General features: G+C 35.8%; 1 protein-coding gene across 1 annotated transcript; it reads left to right on the top strand.

Moving 5' to 3' along the window:
- The first annotated feature begins 1,675 nt into the window (after window positions 1–1,675).
- Window positions 1,676–8,521, top strand: LOC132309164 (protein BONZAI 3-like). Its single transcript, XM_059807500.1, has 14 exons — window positions 1,676–1,838; window positions 2,046–2,080; window positions 2,163–2,219; window positions 3,347–3,526; window positions 3,618–3,752; window positions 4,075–4,136; window positions 4,340–4,436; window positions 4,522–4,636; window positions 4,739–4,815; window positions 5,200–5,334; window positions 6,709–6,873; window positions 6,960–7,073; window positions 7,238–7,334; window positions 8,193–8,521. Exons 1-14 carry the CDS (start codon window positions 1,676–1,678, stop codon window positions 8,498–8,500), a joined length of 1,740 nt encoding a protein of 579 aa, XP_059663483.1. The 3' UTR covers window positions 8,501–8,521.
- Window positions 8,522–19,975: the final 11,454 nt, after the last annotated feature.

Here is a 19,975-nt window from a genome sequence, read left to right as displayed (position 1 = left end):
CAACCCAGTGTGTCATCTGATAATCCGAAACAGATCCAAAAATGCTGAAGCAAAACATAAACAAGTTTATAGAGATGTACATTATCCCTAAGATACGAGAGTGGCCTTCCGAAGAGTCCCATGACTCAGCAGAAGTAAGACCGAATTTAGGATTTCAAAACATTTCAAGGAATGGACCAAGGGCAAAATTCAACATTTATAGGTATTCATGGATTTCAAATAAAGTTTGACCCTTGGTCACATATCATATCCATAGAATGAATGTCAAAAAGCGTGCTTAAGCACATAATACAAGTCAAAGGCAAAAATGACAATTTTTGTCTTAACTATGCATTAGAACTTTAAAAGTAAAATTCAAACACGCTAACACTTGCATGTGAACAAGAATGCATTTAAATGAATTTCAAGAATACATTTTTCCGTACCTGAAAAATCACCCGATAACTTTGGGGTGAGTAAACAAGTTACTCGTAAGGAATGAGCATGCATAAACTTAACTTTTTACAAGGTAATTACATTAACATGAAACAATTCAAAAGGATCATGCCACCTAGCGTCTATGTTTCAAATAAGGTTAAGGAATCATCATAGGCTACATTAAAACAATAAAACACAAATCACAATATCAATATAATTTAACCAACATTGGAACTTCCAATACAATGCATAAAATATGATTTCTCAAAGTTAACATCTTGAAACTTAAAATAGGAAATCAAATAAGGAATAATAAGTTACAACATCATCTAGTTATCAACTTGAAATCTGAAATGCGAAATCAAACAAAGTGGATACTTGGACATCACACTGAATCAGACCGACAACGTGGTTATTTTAGGGTTACTAGTCCACGGCTAACCTCCTTATGTGCGCACTAGACTATAGGGGGACAATATCCCGTACTAGAACTAGAAAACTTCACTATTCTTCACGATTAAGAACACACATGCATATCTTACTTTTTCTATTGGAAGTTCATTTTATATATATATAGAGAGAGAGAGAGAGTCACCTCATCCCTCCCACCATGGCCACCACCATAGCCAATTGTTTATCCACATTACAGACTATAATTTAGAAAGAGATACACTTAATTGAAAATAAACCAAAGAATTAAAGACATATATACATGCAAACAGATTGTTTTCACAATCCCCCTTCATCTCTCTATATTTCTCCACCAATTTGTTTTCCTCTTTCTCGCGCTCATAAACATATGGTGGTGCTCTAATGGAAAGAAATATTAGATACCATTAAAGAAACAAACAGATTATATTCCATGGAATGAAAAGAAATTATCCAAGGCAAAATAGTGAAGTATTGTGGTAATCATATGGAGTAATTCATTAATCCATCAATAGGAATCATCAATTGAGAGCTTTCTTATTAGTGTGCGTATTTACTCATACACGAATCTATTAGGTCACAGTTGTTTGTCCCCACCCCACAGGCACCCAACACCAACACCACCACCACCACCACCACCGACCCAACACCTAATAATTGAGCCCCAAGTCAAATCCAAAAGCTTCGTTCTCACCGTCCATGCCTATCTCTACATCAATCACAATAACCCATCAGAGACATATAGAAGGAAATTCCGACATCGGCCTTCACTGAATCAAACACCGATCGAAGGATGTAATCATCAACGGCGGCAACGGAGAAGGAGGTGATGGATTTCTGCAGGGCAAGGGGATGGTGGCCTGTGATGGTGGTGGAAGGCGAAGGAGGAAAAAGCGATTGGCAAGTGGCCGGAATGGATGGTGATCAAAACGTAACCCAATTGCAAGCCGAGACGGAGACAACAAGCATATGGCAAGTGGCCGGAATCGATGGTGATCAAAAACTAAAAGGCAGGACAATCACGTAATTTACTTTACCAAAAAAAAGGTTATTTGAAGCTAAATATGTAGAGCTAATGACAGCTCACTACTGAAAAATTAAACAAATTTAGAAGAAATTTAAATAATTAATTTGACTAAAAAAACCTCTTACATTGAATTTTTTCGAAACCTAATAATGATACATTATGTATTTTGAAGGTGTTTGGGCGCAATTCACCATCCCACCGCAAATAGTAACTAATAGCAACTTTTGATTATCATAGGTAAACAAAAAGTTTGCAAATGATAAAGTTCTTCCATTTTGTTACATTGCAGATGCTGAAGTTGAAAGAACAAGAATTTCTTGGTGAAGCCAGTTGTGTAGTATCTCAGGTAAGATTCCTTGTATTCACTGGGGCCTAATCGAATTCAATATTGATGTTGCACACTCTTCAAGCTCTTTTGTGTGCCTATTTCATTGAGTTTGCTCCATATATTACATAAGTGGGGCAGTTTGAAAAATTATATAACGAAATGTTGCAATAGCTTTTTCAGTTAAACAAATAAAAGAAAAAGGGAACAGCTATTTCTTGACCTCTTTGGTTGAGCAGCATCACGTAACTGAGCAACTAGTCAAAATATCTGGTCCGTTATGTATCACAAGATATGTTTGGTTTGAACCATGTGTGTGTCTAAATATGTGTTCATCGTAATTGCCGAATTCTTAAAAATCATTGGATTTTGTTGTTTGGGAAATAGTTCAACTGATTGCCTTTACTGTACATTTGAGAAAACTACATGTTTTAATTATTAGAGAAACTGTCCATCTATGCAATTAAACAATATTAACCATAGAATTATTGTTCTCATGCAAGCACTTGCATATATTAGCCATCGATAATTACCCTGGCATTCTTCTTCACTGTATAGTAACAGTGTCAAAGTGACAAAATTTGGACATGTATAAGCATCATACCCAACAGTTCCAAGTTGGCGGGAAATCTGTGAAGATGCATACGGGACTTGAAAAAATGTCCTCATTTAAGTCTAAATTACACAGCTTTACCCATGAACTGTTCCTTTGACTACATTGCTGCATATTTCACAACACGTGTCTCACTGCATTCTACTGGCCCCTTTTTGGGTCCCATGACATGCTTCAAAATGTGGATTCAAGTTTTGTGAAAGTCCAGACCTACTTTGGTTTGATCCACTCAAGGAACTCAAATTTGAGCAATGTGTGGAACTCCTATTACCAGCGCAACATATTTGGACAATTCTTTTCTGGCAGGACCCACTTGCGGCTTCCCCCTAGTTGAATATGTGCATGTATTGAAAACTGTGCAATAGATTTCTTCAGTGAAGGATGGCTTTTCAGAATAGTGCTTCTATATCTCTTTCTTAAATGAGGCTTGTTCTGTAGTTATTATAATATGAAGTAGTTGGTTGGGAAGTTCTTTCTTTTTATGTAGAAATATTCTTAAATGTTTACTTCTCTTTCTCCTTTTTTAATTCAACAGATATTGACTAAACAAAGTCGGAGTTTGACCCTTCGCCTTCACAATAAAAATGGGCACAGTGGTCTGAAAAACTTGGGGACACTAACTGTCCATGCAGAGGAAACTGCTGGTTCAAGAAATGCTGTAGAGATGACATTCCATTGTTCCAACTTGGATAACAAGGACCTATTTTCCAAAAGTGTATGTATCTGGAAGCATATATCATTATGGAGCTTTTGGTTACTTGTGGAATTTTTAGCTCTTAGATATTTTTCTTACTTACTGCTTTCAGGATCCTTTCTTGAGAGTATCTAGGGTTGTTGAGACTGGTATTTCTGTTCCAATTTGCAAGACAGAAGTCGTGAATAACAACTTGAATCCAATGTGGAAGCCTCTGTGTCTCACAATGCAGCAGTTTGGGAGCAAGGCAAGTTTGTCAATTCTTGTGATTAGGTCTGGAATGGATTAAGCTTAGTTTATGATATCTGTGGTTGTCTCATGTTTTTGTGGCAATGATTTATGTTTGAGCTAATTTAACATAAAGGCTCTTACAATTTTGCATTTTGGAAGGCATAGTCACTGTTGGAAATGTAACTGAAGGGACATAATTATTTTATCTCTTAATCACAACACTTCGTCCCTGGATCCAGATTTGTTAATTTACATTTTGTGATTGATACAACTACAGTTTGCTATTATTTATTTATTTTATTGGTTGTTTACCAAAAAAAAATATCTCTTTGGTGCAGGATAATCCATTAGTTATTGAGTGCTTTGATTTCAATAGCAGTGGCAATCATGTACTGATCGGGTAATTGTTCAATTTATTCGTCTTGTCAATTCCTTTTTTTTTTTTTTTTTTTTTTTTTTCAGTTAGAGTTCCTTCTTTTGTTTTGTTTTTGTTTTTGATTTTTTTTTTTCTTTGCCTTTTTGCTTGTTTTATTATTTATTTTTTCAGAATTTATTTTTTCTTTTATTGCTAATTATATTGATACTACGGTTCATTTGAAACAGTAAAATGCAGAAATCAGTGACGGACCTTGAAAAACTTCACAAAGAAAAGATTGGTGCAAATTTTATCATACCATCTGCTCGCCAGGGTCATGAAAAGGTATTTATTTTGTACTTGAAAAGGATTTTAGCCACTTGTTGTATGTCTGTCATGTCTGAACCTACACTGTGCTTATCTTCTGTAGGTTCTGAAGGGTCAACTTTTTGTTGATGGCTTTGTTGAAAAGAAACTGCACAGTTTTATCGATTACATTTCTAGTGGCTTTGAACTTAACTTTATGGTTGCTGTTGATTTTACCGGTAATAGACCTTCAACATTTAAAAAAGCTATACTATTCCAATCAAATTTGTATTGTAAATATAGGTGTTTTGCTCATGAATTGAATTTGAATTTTTTTCCAGCTTCAAATGGAAATCCTCGCAGTGTAAGTTCTTTGCACTACATTGATCCTTCAGGCCGGTTGAATGCTTACCAGCAGGTAAGGTGGTGCCACCTGTGGTGTTCTCAAATTTGGAAGTATCTATAGCTTCAAAAATAATTTAAAAAATCTTCAATACTTTATATTGGGGCTAATGAGCCTACCATTAAGTCAGATACCCTTGAGTTTCCACCTGTGGTGTCTTAAATTCTAGAAGTGTCTATGCTTCAAGAATAATTTTTAAAATTTGTACTAGTTTATAGGGGCTAAAGAGCCTACCATTAAGTCAAATAACCTCAACTTCTCCCATGGGAATGCAGACTCATAAACTTGTTTTATCTGTTGATCACATTGATTTGACCTGTCGATGTGGTTATGAACTGCAGATTCTATGATAGTGGCTGTTAAAGCGAGTGCTTAATTTAATGACTGAACTCCTCACAGGCTATAACGGAGGTTGGCGAGGTCATACAATTCTATGATTCTGACAGGCGCTTTCCTGCTTGGGGCTTTGGAGGAAGGACGTTTGATGGTTCAGTATCTCACTGTTTTAACTTGAGTGGTACAGGTGGCTTTGAGGTAAATATATTGCAAGGGATGGAAAATACATCCTACTTTACTTGTTTTTAATTTGGGTAATTACTTTGATTTCCCCTAAGGTTTAGGCTTATCTATGTCAGATGAAACTTTTAAAAAAAATATGGTCAACCTGCCCTGTTGATTTCTAAAAATACTCTGACCTCCCCTGCAGTGAAGTAATCATTAGGGCCGTTAGACAATTTTATGTGAAAGTCCAAAACTACCCTTACAGTAAACAAAATGACATAACTGACCTTTCAAAAATTATGGAAAGACAAATTTAACCTTTCTCTTTGGACAATAATACCCTTATTGGTTGAGACCCATTTCATTATTTTAACATCCAGCTTTTATCTCATTTTCTCTCTATTTGGTTGTAGGATAAGTGGCCTCCTTGCTCTCTAAACACGAAGTTGCTCTCTCCATTTATAGAGCACATCTTCTTGTTAAGAGCTTCTCTCTAGCTAGTGCCCAATATTTTATGCCCTCTCTCTCTCTCTCTCTGTCTCTCTCGTGTTCTGGTTGCTATTGTGACTGTTAGTCTATATGAGATTGGATTGGTTGATCTATGTTTTATTGGTTGTTGTAGATACACTAAAAAAAAATGCCTTGAACAAACATACCCATTTCTTGTGAACCAAATAATATTCAATCCACATGTAGTTGGAAGCAGAACTTTCAGCTCAAATTGGAGTTAGAAATAGAAAAAGAAACAAAAAACAAACAAATATGAGATCAACGAGGAAAATTTAAAAGCTAATAAATTAATATTCAAACATAAGCGAATATCTAAGAACTCATAATACAAGTAACGGAACTTCAAGGTCAAGTTTGGAAATTGGAAAACAGAACAAACCGAATAAGTGACTCATGATCTGATTCTAAAAATATAACTGAGTATATGAAGAAACATTGAAGAGAGAGATATGCCAACTCTACCTCACAACCTTCACGGTCACCAAACTCTTTAGATCTTTGTGGTTTTCATTAGAAATGCAATACATATGTTCAAGATCACACGGAATCAAATTTCACGGTTCTCAAAATTTGGTTTGCCAGAGTGTTTGAGATATCTTCAAAGTGGTGGTTTGGGGTGATAAAGGAATATGGAGAGATCATGATTTGTGATGGAAGAGCGATATGTTTAGAGCATGGGGCGGGGGGGGGGGGGGGGGGGAGAGAGAGAGAGAGAATGTGCTCGAGTTGACAAGCTTGATTTTTTGAGCAGTATGCTGCCTTAAACATCATATTTTCATCCCTGTGATAGGTGTATGTGGGTGGTGGTGATGCTGCCATCATTGATGAATAACCATATAAGTCTGGTTCCTTGCATCTTTTACATGGCGTGATGGTCAATTTCCCTTCATGTTACAGGTTGAAGGAGTAGAAGGTATAATGGCTGCTTATTCAGGTGCTCTGAACAATGTTGCTCTTGCTGGACCCACCTTATTTGGTCCGGTTATCAACAAGGCTGCAGAAATTGCTGGGCATTCCCTCTCATACGACAAGAGCAAGTACTTTGTCTTGCTGATTATAACGGTAGTGAATCAAACGACAAATATTTGCTTCTTTCTTGTTCTTTCTATTTTTTATTTTTGTAATAAAATAATTTCATACTTTTGTAGGATGGAGTCCTTACTGATCTTCAGGAAACTAAAGATGCTTTAGTGAGAGCATCCGACCTACCGCTTTCAATTCTTATTGTTGGAGTTGGTGGTGCAGATTTTGAAAAAATGGAGGTAGTATGTCCTTAATTTTTTGTATTCAGATTTGGCCTTCAATTAATTCACTTTTATTAGCATAATAGCACTAAAAATCCTTTCATTGTTGGTGTTGGATGTTATCCTTTTACAAACATGTGTGTTAAAACTGGTATGTGACATAATTCTTGTTTATCATGCAGATCCTAGATGCCGATGGTGGGCAAAGATTAGAGAGTTCCACGGGAAGGATAGCTACACGAGACATTGTACAATTTGTTCCGATGCGTGATGTGCATGGTGAGTTCATCTTTGTTTAGCTTACAAATTTTAAAGATGTTAGACATTTCGGTCAGATTTTTCTTGTTCCTCATATGCAGTTCTAAAACATAATTGTTCTTTTCATGTTCCTATTTTCTAGTGTATGTGTATCTACTGTATTCTTGTCAACCTTCTTTGATGCTTTAAGCTTCTTAGCTTGCCTGTTAATGAAGTTCAAGTTGAAGGTGGATTCAAAGGTGGTCTTGGTTATTAATACCAAAAAGTGCAGTTGTGAGGGGTTCAAGATCGAATTTTGATGTTCATTGTGAGGGGTTCAGCTGAGCTTAGTTGCTTCAAGCTTGGCTTGTCCCAGCCAGCCGCCTTTGATGCTTCGAGCCTTTTGGTTGTTCAACCTGGAAGAAGCTCATGTGAAGATGGATTAGGAGATATGATTCGTGCATGATTGGAATTGAGAAATAAGTTTTCCCAACAGTTGAGAGAGTGGTTTTGATGTAAACATCAAAGGTGATGGTGGGGCAGACTACCATGGCACTAACTGCAAATTGCTGTGTGCGATTTGTACCTCTTAAGTTGGGATTGAAAGGAATAGCTAGGTTGTAGAACTAGACTACCAATCAATAGTGCATTGCCTGCCTTGTTATGACATGACTAGGAAATTTATATTTTGCTTTTAGCAGTAACACTTGATGTTGTCTTAAGCCTGAATAGGGTTCTGTTGATACACACTATTGAACCTGATGTAAACCTTGCAATTTTCAATAGACAGTTTGTGTACTAATTAATTATATGTGAAATATCCTCCTCCTGTTTTGTTATAGTTTTCGTCTTCTGCTTTTCTATTTCACTGTAAATAAAACATTTTATCCCCTCGTGCAGGCGGGCAGATCTCGGTTGTTCAAGCTCTCTTGGAAGAGCTACCTGGTCAGTTCTTGACTTACATGCGGAGTAGAGATATCAAACCACACACGGCCAATGTAGCCCGAACTTCTTCTCAAGCGTATCCACACACGGGCAATGTAGCACAAACTTTTTCTCAAGCATATCCACACACGGCCAATGTACCCCAAGCTTCTTCTCCAGCGTATCCACACACGGGCAATGTAGCCCAAACTTCTTCTCAAGCGTATCCACACACGGGCAATGTAGCCCAAACTTCTTCGCGTATCCACACAGGGCCAATGTAGCCCAAGCTTCTAATCCAGCGTATCCACACACGGCGAATGTACCTCAAGTTTCTTCTCCACTGTATCCACACACGACCAATGTAGCCCAAGCTTTTTCTCCGGTGTTTCCACACACGGCCAATTTAGCTCAAACTTCTTCGCAAGCGTATCCACACACAGCCGATGTAGCTCAAACTTCCTCGCAAGCGTATCCACACACGGCCGATGTAGCCCATCCTTCCTCTCGACCATATCCTTGAATGGTCAAGATCACTACCAATAATTTCAGAATTGAAGTAAATATTTCCCATCTTGGTTGAAGCTGTGCTGGCATCAGGTACAGGAATTGCTTAGAATCGGAAGGCGTTTTTCCATGTACAAGAATTTCTTAGAATTGGTGGTCAAGATCACCACCAATAATTTCAGAATTGTAGTAAATATTTCCCATCTTGGTTGAAGCTGTGCTGGCATCATTACATGTACAGGAATTGCTTAGAATCAGAAGGCGTTTTTCCATGTACAGGAATTTCTTAAAATTGGTAGATGTGAAGGGAAAAAATATATAGAAGTGCATATCGTTAAGAAGTAGAAATTCTTTTGTTTTTTAAACAGTAAACACAAATTGTTTCACAGTATAGTTGATGGTATTTCAAGAAAAGTAGACAAGTGATGGTGCCAACTATGATTGGTTTGATAATATTGAGAATCCATGCTGGTTTCATGATCTTTAACATGTTTTTTGAATTCGTTGCTTTTTCAGCCAAGAAATGTATGCGATGTGCATTTTTTTATTGCCATTATTTTAAGAATGAAACTAACTTCTTCACTAGAGCTTTATTTATATTTGATTTGTTACCAAGGCATGGGAATGAAAGTTAAAGAGTGGGAAAGAATGTTAAAGGGGTCTTGACTCTTGTCTAGCTTGAAATCCAAATTGGGAAAGTCTTGAACAATATGGTTTACCTTCTGGGTCAGTTACCAAGCTTACAATTTGTTTTGGTTAGAATATATATTGAAAAAAAAAAAAAATCCCCTTTCTCTAACATTACTTTACTAACATTTATTTTCTATTTTTGAAAACTCATAACTAAGAGAAATTCATAATAATTATAATCTTCTTGAAGACTGAGAAAATATATCTATATTTAGTACATAAATAAATAAACCTTCTCTAACATTACTTTACTAACATTTATTTTCTATTTTTGAAAATCCATAACTAAGAGAAATTCAGAATAATATTATCTTCTTGAAGACTCATGGTAGTAGATTTATATATGTCGTTTTGAAGAAAAAAATTTAAGAATAGGAAATATTGGGCCCATTTTAAAATTCTGTTTGATTCAGTTTTTTAAAAATGGTTATTTGAAAACTTAGTTATAAAAAGGATATATTTTCAATGAAAACAGTTTTATATTCTCTTAATTCTTGAGAACGGTTTTTAGAGTTACTAAATAGTGACTATAAAATTGTAAAAAATTCCACTTAGATGTTATTTTTCATAAATTTTCTTATTTATTTTTTTTAGCGGTGTCTTTTTCGTGAGGAGGAGCCGTACTTGTATTCGTGTAGGACACTCACAATCATGAATACTGACACTCCTCGGTCATGTGTTCGACACTTCATATACGTGTCTATGTAACGACCCGAACCCGTAGGTTCAAACCGTTAACCGGGTTCTTACCCGAACCCGAGGTCAATTATAAAAAATAAAAAAAAAAATTTGGTATGACCCCTGCTAAAAAGGAACCTACAACAATCTGTTTAAATGCATAAAAATGCAATGGCCTCTCTTGGACCTTCAAAACTTATCTAACATGTCCCAAAACACTTTGAAATGCATCATATTACTTTCATGGATGAAAAACATCATTAATTATTTACAATCACAACTTCATTAACCCCATTCACATCAAAAATATATATGATCTTTACACTTGTCCAATTTACATCATAATAGAGTCAAGCTCAAAGTTACACTACAAAGCCATGCCAAACAAGTTTAATACATTTTTGTCATTGATGCCCTACAAAAGAATGACTCTAAAACACTAAAGGTTGCAAAACATCCCTTCTATTCCCATCATGTTTGTGGTGGATTGCCATCCGCCATTTCTTTGCCGTGTCCTGAAAAATGTTAATAAAGGGGTGAGCAAATGCTCAGTAGGAAGTGCCTAAGGCACACCTCTTGGGACCCCGTGAATCCAAACAATGAATAGAAACAAAGGCAACAGGATCATGCAATGCCAAGAAAAAATACAATGCAAGTTCAAGTCATAATGAAATAAATTCATGCCATGAGATGCAATGCCATGAATGTCGCTCCCCATTTTTATTTTTTTTCAAAATCCAATCCATCACTTTTCACTGTTAACATAACCCGTCCCTCGATGAATTTTTGGCGACACGAGGGAAGGATTGGCTACTGTCCCTGACCCTTAGTAACCCCGCGACGTCATTTGGGGCCCAGAAGCTCAACCACGCTAGGGTAATTTCCCTAGTTCCCTCTAGGTTACACTAACGTCACGGACCCTCGTTACCTCCTCGACGTCCGGGTTTTTCACAAAAACCTTTCCAAAACTTATTTTCCCAAAAACAACATTTTCCATTTCCTTCAAAACAATTTCCCATTTCTTTCCCAATGCTTATGCATGGATGCCTCATGCTTTACAATCTCATAAATGAATGAACCGTGCCAATGCTCATCATTATACAACTACTTCAAGCTTAAAACACAGAGCATGCTTTACGAGAACTTCAAAATAAATAAAACATACTTACATTTAACAATAATTTGGCAAAGCAAACATGTAAGACATGAATTCTACTTCATACAAGCATACTAGTCCATGTAAAATCAACTAAAACACATAGTCACATACTTTATTTGCAACAATTTCATCATTTTAGAGGAAAATCAATACAATTAGTATACTAAACCAAAAATTAATTGACAAAAATTCAAAAGACTGTAAATTAAACCCCCATACCTCACTTAGATGCAAAAACCCCTAAATGGGTCCAAAAATTCGAAATCCCTAAAGTGCACCAAACAAGGAATTGCTTATATCAACGCGTATATCTCGCTGGGCCGCCACAAACTGCATCCAAAAATTCCAAAAAATGAGGAAGAAATTTGAGATTGAAGTTTTGATTGAAAAAAAAAAAGAAAAAATGAAGAAATGTGAGGGAGAGAGAGATATTACGGGGAGAGAGAAAGGGAGTGAGGCCAAATGGCCTCTTGGCCACTAATTCATTTAGTGGAAAGTAGGTTCCATCACAAAATTTTAAATTTCTATTTTTGATTTTTCTTTTGCACCATTTAAATATATATACACAAACTATATAAAACCCACATAAGACACATTAAATAAAATGCATGAGATGCAAATGGACCCGACTAAAATTCCCGTATGCAACAATTCCGGTAACGGGTCCCACACGGACCGTCCAGCCCGAAAAATGAAAAAATATGCAAAAATGACCACAATTGCATATCTAAGAGTCCTGAACTCAAATAAATGCCCCAACCAACTCTCGGACATAACTGGCACACCCCACGGTATCCAACATGCAAAACGAAAAAAGACGAAAATGCCTTTGCAAAAATAGAAAATTTCAGAAAATGAAAAAATGGTAAAAATTGGAAACATTACAATCTACACTCTTGAAAGAGATTTCGTCCTCGAAATCTACCCTACTTATAGAGAAGGCCTACAGCCACACACTTTCCGAAAACACCTCACAAAACCCCAAAACTATGAACTCACTGACATTATTGCCTTTGTCATCGGACATCACTAGGCAATCACACGCCACTACCACCAAAACCCAATGAGGTTACCCATCTTTCCCTTCATCATAACACAGATTAACTAGACCTTACGCCTGACTTAAAACCGACATCAGTCTACTCTACACTGTCACAAAAGGCTCCAAAGCCCGAGAAAAGAACAGTTACCAGACCACCGAAAAAGACAACATCTAACCTCAACACATCCTTCAAAGGACACACTAAACCCCAAACAAGGAATCATTTCCATTTCTTAATCAATCTCAACTTTAATCTACATATCCCTGACAGACCAAACACTTACTATCTAGTATATAGCTACACCACCATATAATCGTACCAACGACTACTAATCACACTATATGACAATCATTACACTAAACAACTTCAATATGATTAAACAATGAGTCTCCCAATTATTGCATAAACATTAGTCGCCAAATTAGTATATCCTGTACCCAGGGCACAAATCCTCAAAATAAGATCTTTAATAATCAAACGGATTGGACATTTGGTCCCACCTAACACACCTCGTCACTCGAGATAAACCACCTGAATCTACTCCACCACACTGACACACCCAATACCATACTCTCATTATTCGTGTCAACTTAAAACAATCATTGACCTTTGACCCGACATCGTACTAAAGAGGGATTGATTCAGGAGAAATGATTGGCCAGGCCATCCTCATCCTCAATTTGGTCTCAGCACAGACGTCGTTCTTGTTCTCAGGTCCATACCTTAATTACAATCTCACACAGTCCACAAAATAACAATGAGATCCATTCACTATCAATCCATCACTTTACGTAACATCAACAAATATACTGTCATATATCTATTCTCAGAATCCCAATTATATCTCAATCGCATAACCATAACAAACAAAAATGACAAAGCACCAAATGTCTCAATCATCGATCAGCATCAAAGCTTTCTAATCTTCTAATGTAATAACCCGGTCATTTTCCTTCCTTTCATTTTTCCTCAAATTTTACGGATAATTTTTTTTCTGTTATCTTTTCTTTTCTGTGTTTGGTTTCTCGTTACTTAGTGTCATCTCGAGTACTCGGAAATAGTTTCTGAGACTCTTTCCTTTGGATTGACAACTTCCTTTAAAGATTGACTCATTTCCACATCTTTCGTTTTTTGACACTATTCACTTTTCGTCCTTTTCCCTATTTTGTCTTTTCCCTGTTTGTCACTTTTTGGCATAATCTCACCTTTTGTGTTCGGAGTTGGTTTTTGACTTCATGTATCTTCATTCTAAGTGGTTTCTAAGAAATACGTATTTTTACTTTTGTAATAAAGTACTCTGGTTGCTCCCGGTGTCCATAGGGGCATGGATGCATAGTTCTTTGAAATTTTTTTCTTTTCTTGGGATGTTTTTTGTAAATATATTTTGATGATATTTTATTTCAGGGGTTTTTAAGAAAATATTTTTGGAAGATATTTTCATTCTGGGTCATTAGTGCAGTTATTACTTTTTGAAGGGGCCATTGTGCAATTAATGAAAGTTATTGCAAAATGCCTTGTTTTGAGCCTAGATCCTCGTACGGGATTCATTTTCTCTTTTTATCGAGTTGTGTACTCATAGAATTTCCTTCTGGTCGTTTTCCCTCAGTTTCAGGCTTTTTGACCCAGTTACCGCCAAACTTGTTTGGGGCATATCTTTCTACTCGGGATTCAGTTTTTGACGCTGTTTCTTCCATTATTTATATTTTCTCATTTTAGATCTTTTTTGTTCATGGAGTTTTTCCGTTTGAGCGCGTCTGCGCGAATTCCACTTTTTCGGACCCGATTGGGCCTGTTCGGGATACTTTTAGGGTTTTACTATAAATAGAATGTTTTAAAGTGAAAAATCACTTTTTCTCTTCTTCCTCTCTTTGGTCGGCAGCTATGGAAGCCCATGGGACTGCTACATTCTCTATCTTCTTTTGAGCTCCTTCCCTTGGTTAAAACGTTGTAGTGTTTTTGTGTTTTGTGTTTGTCTTGACGACGCGCATCTTTCCCCCTTATTAGAATCCATTTTTGACCATTTTTGAGTTCGGGTTTGAGGTCAAGTTTGGATTTTGGTATGTCCTCTTTGGAGTTTAATGTTCACTGTGTTGTCCCCGACATAACCTAGGAGTATCGTCGAATTCGGAGTATTTTTCTTTCAGTGGGGATTTAAGATTTCATCTCAAATGGAGGTAGGGGATGTTATAGTTTATATTTTTGTTATCCTGCATGCTATTGATGCTTATACAACTTGTATGCATGCTTTTGTTCATAATCTAGAATTTAATTTAATTATTTTATATGTTTAAGATTTAATTCTTATGATGATATTCAACTTAGAATTTAATTGTGGCATGCTAGAAATTTAGGCCTTGGTATGGTTGTTGACATATATTAAATTGGGATTATTTAAATAAGAAGTGCAACTTTTATTTAATATTTTTCTTTTGTAAAAGATTAATTTCCATGGTCGTACCTTGCCTGAAATTAACTTGTGATATGCTTTGAAATTAAATCTTGGCATGTTCTTTAACATACTTTAGTTTGTGAGCATTTAGATGAGTTTAAAAATTTAGAGATTTTAATTAAAAGAATTAATTAAAATCTACTTAATGGTTCCATTGCTTTAATTAAGTTGTTTACTTGATATTTGTAACGACCATGCTATATTGTTTAACATATATTGATTAGGATTTGATTGAGATTTGAAACCTAGGGAAATTAATTAGTTTATTTAATAAATTTTCGTTTCTATTACATTAATGACTTAATCATGTATTTGACGTTGGTTGTATGTTTAAATCATGATTTTGGACTTGCATTAGATTCACGAGTTTACGTTCTCAATATTGAATGCTATTGCCATAGCGTGTAACGAATTGCACACTGAAGACTCGACATTTGTCATGGCATAGTAGTTGTGGACTTAGAGCATATATTGTGTGAGTTTCCAAATTTGGTTGTATGTGGTAGATAATTGATTATCTTGTATATACATGCTGATATATATACGTTGTTGCACAACTTGTTGATTTTGAAAACTTGGGGATGTCGTTGTTTGACTATGACTAGGACATGGTTCTAGTTGGGGGATTATCCCTCTATAGTCTAGTGCGCACATAGGGAAGTTACCCATGGGCTAGTAACCCTAAAGTAACTATGGTGTCGATCTAATTCGGCGTGATGTCCAAGTATCCACCTTGTTTGATTTCGCATTTCATTTCAATTAAGTTGATAATTAGATGCTATCGTAACTTGTTGTTTCTTAATTGATTTCCTATTTTGAGTTTCAAGATGTTAACTTTGAGAAATCATGCTTTATGAATTGTATTGAAAGTTCCAATATTGGTTAAATTGCATCGATATTGTGATTTGTGTTTTGATGTTCAAATGTAGCTTAGGAACGATCCCATAGATTCATTTAGAATATAGACGTTAGGTGCCATGATCCATTTTAGTTGTTTTCATGTTTTAGATTTCAAGTTAAGGACTTTGAGAATCACTATCTTGTTGCTTTGTATAACATGATTCCATGTTGTTAAATTGCATGAATGATGTGATTTATGCTAGAAATGATTTAAGGTAGTTTAGGATGCTCTCCGAGTCTCATCTTGACATAGACGTTAGGTGGCATGAGCCCCTTTAACTTGTTTCACCTTAAGGTGATAATTTTGTAAAATGCTAAGTCAATGCATGCTCATTTCCTACGAGTAGCTTTATATTACTCACCCCGAAGTTACTGGGGATTTGTTTCAGGTATGAAGACTTGGTTCGTGATGCTCATCATACTTTGGATGACTTGTAGCTTTTAAGTTTCCATTTCCTGCAAATGTTAGTATGAAATGTCATTTTTGTAACCTTGTATATCAAAACTTGTATCTTTGATTCCATATATGTAAAGTGTACATAAGTACACTCTTTTCAACGTATTTGACATGTATGAGATGAGGCCATAGGTCAATAACATCAAATTTGTATTCTATGCATTTTCACTTTTAAGGTTTATTATGAAAATATTGAAAAATCGCAAGTCATTACTTCACCATGTTTGCATCGGATGTGAGAATTCCATTTTTATTCTTTTATAGGGTCTCATTAATCATGCATGAAGTGTGGCAAAGGGCCAAACAGTAATTTGAAACCATTTCATAATTTTGAGTTCCAAGTTTTCATTCCAAGGTTCATTTTCGCCTTTTTGGCTGTCCGGGGGGGGGGGGGGGGGGGGTTCGAATTTTGCATCGACGGTATTTTTAAGCCATGGATCATTGTAGCATGTCCTAATAGATAAGTTATGTTTGCGTGCATGATAATTTTCAAGAAAAAACCTCATCCTTGGTGATTTGAGCCTCCTATGGACTCATTTTGCATTTTTATTGCATAATCTGATTTAAGGGCATTTTGGAATTTTCCTTCGAGAAATAAATTCCGGTCTTCACATGGTCACTTAAAAAACGTGATTTTAGGGGGGATTTCTTCTTTGTGTTTTTCTAGATAATGTCATCTTGGTACTGGAAATCCCTTACAAAGTTTAGCTTTCAGTTTTGCATTTTAGCAGCTTTTTAACCCTTATGACCTGATTTCATGGAGGGACATTTTGGGCATTTTACAGCGAGTTTTTTTTTTTTTTTTTGTTCACGTTGTCGAGTAGAAAACTTGATTTTTGGGGGGGGGGAGGGTTCTTCTTTGTGTTTTTCCAAAAAAGTCATCTTGGCCCTCAAAAACCCAGTTTTTTTTTTTTTTTTTTTTTTTTCCAAAAAAACCCCTGCTATTAGCTTTTTGCTAACTTTTAGTTCAAGTGTGCGAGTGGTAGATTCTCGTAATCGGTTACAAGTGTTTGGGCAGAATGCGTGACCTCTGTTTTTGCCTCCTAACCGGTTGGTTAGGAAGGTCTCCTAACCGGTTAGATGTTCTTGGGTTGTCTCTTTTTGACCTTTTTGCCCTTTTTTTTTTCGTTAGCCATATCTTCTTCGACCAGACTCCGATCAAGCAATTTCTGAGTCTAAGTTCATTAATTTTTCGTAGTCTTTCCAATGGTGTGCTCGGTAGCACTCATTTTCATTTTGGAAATTATGATACCCCTCGTTTCTAGAGCCATGGGTGATCAAGTCTGAGCACAGATTTGAGAGATACCAAACAATTAATATGTAATCAAGCAGGAATATAAAATGAAATAAGAATAAACTAATAAGCTGAAAAGAATTCTACATATGAAAATCCTCTAAATAAAAATTTAATAAATTTTAAACCTTCAAATCCGTACAACTCGAGAATCCTTCTAGTGGACCCCTATAAATCCAAAACGATAAATAAATTTACAGAATCAAAATCCAAAACTAAAATAAGAAAGAAAATCCTATATAATCGGAAGAGTGAGTGTCTGTATCTGCATCATCACGATCAAGCTCTAAGCCTGGTACCGACGAAACCTGAAAAATAAGAGTGGGTCAGGCCCACATGCAAGTTCCATCCTACTACAATCCATACATAAACCCGATACGCAGTTACATCCTAGATAGCTCGGCAATATCTAAAATAATTTATAAATATATAGATACACACTATAGGATGCTCATTAGCCTACAATGTAGTTCAGCCTGCATAAAAGGAAACATGTAAACCACACTTTCCAGTGGCCATGTACATCTCCGGTTAGGGAACATCAGTTATATCTAGTTACTCAACCTTTGCGATATACGCACCCTAACCACAGTCCTGAGACTCAAGCTCATATCACGGTACCATAAGTATATATATAATACCCTTCCTAATACAGAAAAATAAAGCAACCATCCATTATGTTGTTCAACTGTTTTAGTTGACAGGACATGCATCCATGTAAGATTTAACTGTTTTAGTTAATCAATTTCATATGTATGAAGAGGTAGGATTTAGCTTTTTGATCTAATCCATCTCTAATATGCCACCGTCCCATACCGGTGCATATAATGCATATGATCCATAAATGATACACACTCAAACCGAATATCAAGTATATCCAGAAACCAGCATAATAGAAATTAGATATAGATAAGCTCCTATCATGCATCCAGTATATGATTATAATCATAAATCCTCCTTTTAAATTGTTAAAGTAGTGATAAACAACTTAAATTATCCACATCCATATAATTGATCGAACATAAGTTATAACAGTTCATCAATTAACATCCATTACACAATATAATGATAATCAGAAGTATACACCGAGCACATTATATGAAATTCCAAAAAATATTCTCATACCATTCCAGTTCATTTAAATTACTACGACAAAACCTAGTAAATTAATCCTCCTCCATCCTTGACAACATGCGAATTAATACTTACATCACATGTCATCTATTTAATCCTCCATCTTATAACCTGTGCATGATATAATGACACTTAGAAGTCCAATGTGCACAGTTTATGAAACCCCAATAGTGTTTTATATTAATCCATTTAAGTTGATTAAAACACAACCCGCAATTAAACCTTATTGACTCCTGACAACATGCAACCTCGTATTTAAAGCTCATGATGTCTATAACTGTAACCTAAACCAATCTTTCTAGCCTTCATTAAATTATATATATCATTCATATAACATCCCATGAATAATTTAATATCAGTCCCTTTAAGTTGCTAACACAAACTTAGCAAAATAAATCTTTCTCCTTCCTTGACAGCATGCCCATTATACATTTGTATTTTATGATGTCTCCGACAAACAGCACCCCAACCTATACTAACTATTTTAAGGGTCTAGCATGTTAATTTTAAACATTTCCAACCTCCCATAACTTTCCAGAAACTCCATTGGAGCCCCTGGAATCAGAAAATTACCCGAAAACACCCCGAAAGGGTTTTTATTCAGGGGAGCCGGCTCTCCCCCCTGAGAGCCCCTCTCTGCTTCACTGCTTCGTCTTTGCTTCGTCCGATTGTTGTCTGCGCTTTCGGCGAAGTTCAACCCTCTGTCCCAAGTCTTTTTAACATTCCTAAGGTTCAATTTTAGTTCATATAGTCCTAGAAACTCCTCATATTCCAGTGTGAATTAATTGACAAAAAACTTAAATCACAACCGAATAATTTATGCAAAAACAACAGTTTAAGTTGCAAGAACGTAAAACAGATTACCGCCTAATTTAACATGCATAAATGTTCGTGTTAAAAGTTTAATTAGATTCTTGGAGTCTATTTAGAATGCACAAAACATAAGTTTACAGGAAGGAGAAAGAATGAAACTTACCTTTAGGTTTCGGTTTGAAACCTAAACCACTGTCTCTGAGTTCTGGCAACCCCAAGACTGTTTCCCTTTCTCTGACCATTGTTCTCTTCCTGTGTTACTTCTTGGTTCAACCAATGAGCAACTCCCCTTTACAAATCCCTTGCCCCTCTGTTTAACTCTCAAGGCAATCTCTGTTTTGCCTCCCAAAACCTTCTGTTTCTCTTTCTGTGTTTTCCCCTCAACCCTCTCTGTGTTACGGGAAAAAAGGGTTCTAAAACCCTTGCAGACATATAGCTTATATATATATAGGCTCCTATAAAACCATAGTCCTAATTCCAGCCTAAGTATATGTCGGCTACTTCATAACCTAACGTGATTACAAAAACATAAAACCCTAACATCATTAATAATAAAGCATATTATAATACACGTCATTTAATACCAATAAATCAAATCATTAAATTAAATCACAATTAAAAAATTAAAGTAACAC

This window comes from Cornus florida, unplaced genomic scaffold (assembly GCF_030987335.1).
Source record: "Cornus florida cultivar Cherokee Brave unplaced genomic scaffold, ASM3098733v1 CherokeeBrave_3.0.0_Hap2_Chr05, whole genome shotgun sequence".
NCBI lineage: Eukaryota > Viridiplantae > Streptophyta > Magnoliopsida > Cornales > Cornaceae > Cornus > Cornus florida.
This window is presented reverse-complemented; position numbering and strand designations above follow the sequence as displayed.

Excerpts from the sequence above, each read along its gene's own strand:
- LOC132309164 (XM_059807500.1), top strand. The coding sequence starts at position 1,676 with ATGGATTTCTGCAGGGCAAGGGGATGGTGGCCTGTGATGGTGGTGGAA. Across the intron at positions 1,839-2,045 it reads GCAAGTGGCCGGAATCGATG|GTGTTTGGGCGCAATTCACC; the intron begins GTGATCAAAAAC and ends TGTATTTTGAAG. Across the intron at positions 5,335-6,708 it reads GTGGTACAGGTGGCTTTGAG|GTTGAAGGAGTAGAAGGTAT; the intron begins GTAAATATATTG and ends TTCATGTTACAG.